General features: G+C 45.9%; 1 protein-coding gene across 1 annotated transcript; it reads left to right on the forward strand.

The window, feature by feature from the left end:
- The first annotated feature begins 1,478 nt into the window (after positions 1–1,478).
- Positions 1,479–3,122, forward strand: LOC120930801 (E3 ubiquitin/ISG15 ligase TRIM25-like). The gene is made up of 2 exons (XM_040341976.1): positions 1,479–2,406; positions 2,647–3,122. Exons 1-2 carry the CDS (start codon positions 1,551–1,553, stop codon positions 3,120–3,122), a joined length of 1,332 nt encoding a protein of 443 aa, XP_040197910.1. The 5' UTR covers positions 1,479–1,550.
- The last annotated feature ends 1,072 nt before the right edge of the window (positions 3,123–4,194 follow it).

Raw genomic sequence — 4,194 nt, forward strand, 5'->3', positions numbered from 1 at the left:
AACGAGCCGAGAAAATTAAGTTCTATGCTTCCGAGCATGCGACAATTTGTTTCCGAGCATGCGTCAGAATTAAGTGCGTTGGAATTTGTACACATGATAGGAAATTCCGATCAAAAAAAAGAGAACCGCTCTTTATCTTTTTCCGTTGGAAAAAGTCAGATGGAGCATACACACGGTCGGGATTCCCACACAAAAGCTCTCATCAGGCTTTTTCCGATGGGAAAACCGACCGTGTGTACGGGGCATTACTCTCTGGTCTTGCGGTATCACTCTGGGATGTCCCAAAAAAAGGATTTTGGATCACAATCGTGGGGGGCAGCCTGTTCTTCTTTTACACATTTATTGCGGAGGCGAGCCGAGGCGGGCACCCACTAGTTCCATCAGGCTTCATCTCACCTGGTGCGGCAAGCCTTCTTTGTCTAAAGCGTTAGGCCCCTTTTTACATGTGCGGACCGTATGTCCGCTTTTTCATCCATCCGTTTGCGGATGACAAAGGGACATACATTGGTCCCTATGTGATTGCGGGTGTCAGCGGATAAATATCCGCTGACACCCGTAATCACCCGCCTCTGCAAAGATCCGATTTTGCGGACGGAAGAAAATCCTATTTTTCCTTCCGTCTGCGGATCGGATGAACACAGACACACGGTCCGTGTTCATCCGATCCCCCATTGGGGAGAGCGGAGAAAAGACAGGGCGGTCCCTGCACAGTGTGCGGGGACCGCCCTGTCAGCCGCTGGCTCAGTGGGGATATACGGAGCGATCCCCGCTGAGCTTACGGACACACGGAGGCGGATCATTACTGATCCGCCCCGTGTGAAAGGGCCTTTAGCTATAGAAAGCTGTTGCTGTAGAATGAGTTTTTCAGCATTTTTTAGCCTTTTTTTTATACTCCCACAAAAGCTTATCGCTCAAAACCGCTCATAAACACTGCATAGCCAAACTTGTTCGTGTTTTTAAGCTGTGTTTGGCTTTTTTCAGAGTTAGAACATATTTTGCAGCTGAAAAACTCCTCTTAAAACCCACTAGTTCTGGGGGTTTTTTTTTCCAGTCAGAAAACGCCCCTGTCAAAAAATGCTGATAAAAGCCTATGGACACATAGGATAACATGCTGGAGAGTTTACTGGCTGCAGAAATAAAGGCCTGAAGCCAAAAACAGCAGCTGTAAAAATGTCCAGTGTGCATGAGGCCTATCTAGGAGGGTGTTATAACGGGCACACAGACTTCCATGTCTATGTTCAACCTCTGAGTATGAAGTATTGTTTGGGTTTTGTGTGTTACGAGCCGTGCTTGTGAATGAGATAGTCCTGCTCAATGACCACCCGCAGATCGTTTGGGAAAAAACACAATCGTTCCGTCTTTCTATGTCTTCTAAAGTAGGGAGATGAGATTATCTTCACTACTGTGAGGAAAACACCTCCTCCCCCCTCTGTGCTTTGTTTTCTTCCGGGTCAAATATCACTGATCAGTCCCAGCCTCCTCCTGTGTTGGAGGAAGTCCCCCCTCCCAACTGCATTCCTTCCCCCGTGTTTCTCTTCCTGGTTTCAGCGATGGCGTCTGCAGACTTGAGAGCTGAGCTGGAATGTTCCGTCTGTCTGAACATTTATACAGATCCTGTAATGCTGAGATGTGGACACGACTTCTGCCCGGTCTGTATAAAACGTGTGCTGGATACACAGGGGGAGGCTGGAGATTACTTCTGTCCTGTGTGCCGAAAAAGGTTCAGGAGTCGTCCTGCACTGCAGAGGAACATAACACTACGTAACATCGTGGAGAATTTCCAGTCTGCTCATGCAGACCAGGAGGAGTCCGGGGTCTTCTGTACTCACTGTGTGGACTCTCCTGTACCTGCTGTTAGATCCTGTCTGTTCTGTGAGGTTTCTCTATGTGATAAACACCTGAGAGTCCACAAAAAGTCCCCAGAACATATCTTATGTGACCCCACCTTGTCCATGGAGAGCCGGAAATGCTCCGTCCATAAGAAGATCCTGGAGTATTACTGCACTGAGGATGAGACCTGTATCTGTAAGTTTTGTGTGATTGGAGGACATAAAGGACATAAGATGGAGTCACTGGATGAGGCGTCTGAGAAGAAGAAGGAGACACTGAGGAATGTTCTGCAGAAAATTCTGACAAAGAAAGAGGAGACGGAGGAAAGAGTCCAGAGTCTGCAGGAACACAGGAGGAAAGTAGAAGAAAAAGCAGCTGGTGACACTGAGAGAGTCACTGTCCTGTTTAGAGATCTCAGGAGACGTCTGGAAGATCTGGAGAAGAGAATCCTGAGGGAAATCTCCGGGAGGGCAGAGCTGATCTCCATCTCCATCCGGGATCTGGAAATAAAGAAGGAGGAGCTGTCCAGGAAGATGCGTCACATTGAGGAGCTGTGTAACATGACGGATCCACTGACTGTCTTACAGGAATCAGACACAGGTGACTTGTGTGATACTGAGGATGGAGATAATGAGGACAGAGAGAGACATGAGAAGCTCCCCCATGATGGAGGGGGTCTGGATGTGGCTGGGATATCACGTGGATTACGTGCATTGTTTGATATAATGAGAGGGGTAAATGTAGACTTCTATATACAGGGAGCTGCAGACATATTACTGGATGTAAACACAGCTCATAATTCTCTACAAATATCAGATGACAGGAAAACTGTATCCTGGTCATATAGAAACCAGAATCGTCCAGAAACTCCAGAGAGATTTTTTGGTCATCCTCAGGTGTTGAGCAGTCAGAGTTTCTCCTCAGGGAAACATTACTGGGATGTGAATGTCTGGTGGTCAGATGGATGGATAGTTGGAATGTGTTACCCCAGTATAGAGAGGGGAGCAAAGCCGTCATTTATTGGATGGAATAACAAGTCCTGGGGTTTGTTCAAAAAAGATAACCGATATGTGGCGGTACATAACGGTAAAGGGACCCGCTTACTTGTTAACGTCAATTACACAGTCAGGATATATCTGGATTATGAGGCCGGGCGGATCTCCTTTTATGATCTGTGTGGCCCGATCCGACTCCTCCACACCTTCACCACCACCTTCACCGAGCCCCTCCATGCTGGGATAGGTGCATGGAGAGGTAAAATAAAGATCTGTGGGGGTAATCAGAAGATCTGAGAAATCTGCCCAGAGACTGGTGATGTCACATAGAACAGGCATTGATTGGTGGAATATTCAACCAATTAGATAAGATAGTGGGAGGGGGTCTTGTGTCTTGCATGTTCTTCTACTATAAATAAATATAAGTGAGATTTCCTTTACGGTCCCAGACATATTTTTACTTCCATTTTTACATGACACACTATCTATCTATCTATCTATCTATCTATCTATCTATCCATCTATCTATCTATCTATCTATCTATCTATCTATCTATCTATCTATCTATCTATCTATCTATCTATGATTAGCACCTGTCCCTTATGATATACTGTCTGTGCAGTACATTGTTTAGGCCTGGCCTCCTGCTTATTGCTATAGGTAGAGAAATATATAGGTGAATCTCTGCACATTTCACCAGCACTCTACCTGTCCCCTGTGATATACTGTCTGTGCAGTACATTGTTTAGGGCTGGGTTCCTGCTTCTTGCTATAGGTAGAGAAATATATAGGTGAATCTCTGCCTATTTCACCAGCTTACACTATTTTTGTATTTAAAATTTCTCAAAATTAGGGCAAGACCCTAAATTTGAGAAATATATACAGTAGGTGAATCTTTGCCCATTTCACCAGCACTCCACCAGTACATTGTTTAGGGCTGGGTTCCTGCTTCTTGCTATACGTAGAGAAATATATAGGTGAATCTCTGCCTATTTCACCATATTACACTATTTTTGTATTTAAAATTTCTCAAAATTGGGGCAAGACCCTAAATTTGAGAAATATGAGGAAAACGTCAAATAAGGGACGTGGCCGTGGTCGTGGTGCTGCTGGTGGAGCTCCTGTTACAGGGAGAGGACGTGGTCGATCAATGCTAGCTACACGCACAAGTGAAACACCTTTCTCAGGTGCGAGTAGCCGACAAAGCCTGCAGCGGTATTTGGTCGGGCCTAATCCAGCTCTACGAATTTTGAGGCCAGGAGCAGAACAGGCGATAGTAGATTGGGTTGCTGACAGTGCCTCCAGTTCCTTCACATTGTTTTCCAACCAGTCTTGTGCTGAAAGTTCAGAGTTGGCGCCTGCAGCCGA

This window comes from Rana temporaria, chromosome 3 (assembly GCF_905171775.1).
Source record: "Rana temporaria chromosome 3, aRanTem1.1, whole genome shotgun sequence".
Lineage (NCBI taxonomy): Eukaryota > Metazoa > Chordata > Amphibia > Anura > Ranidae > Rana > Rana temporaria.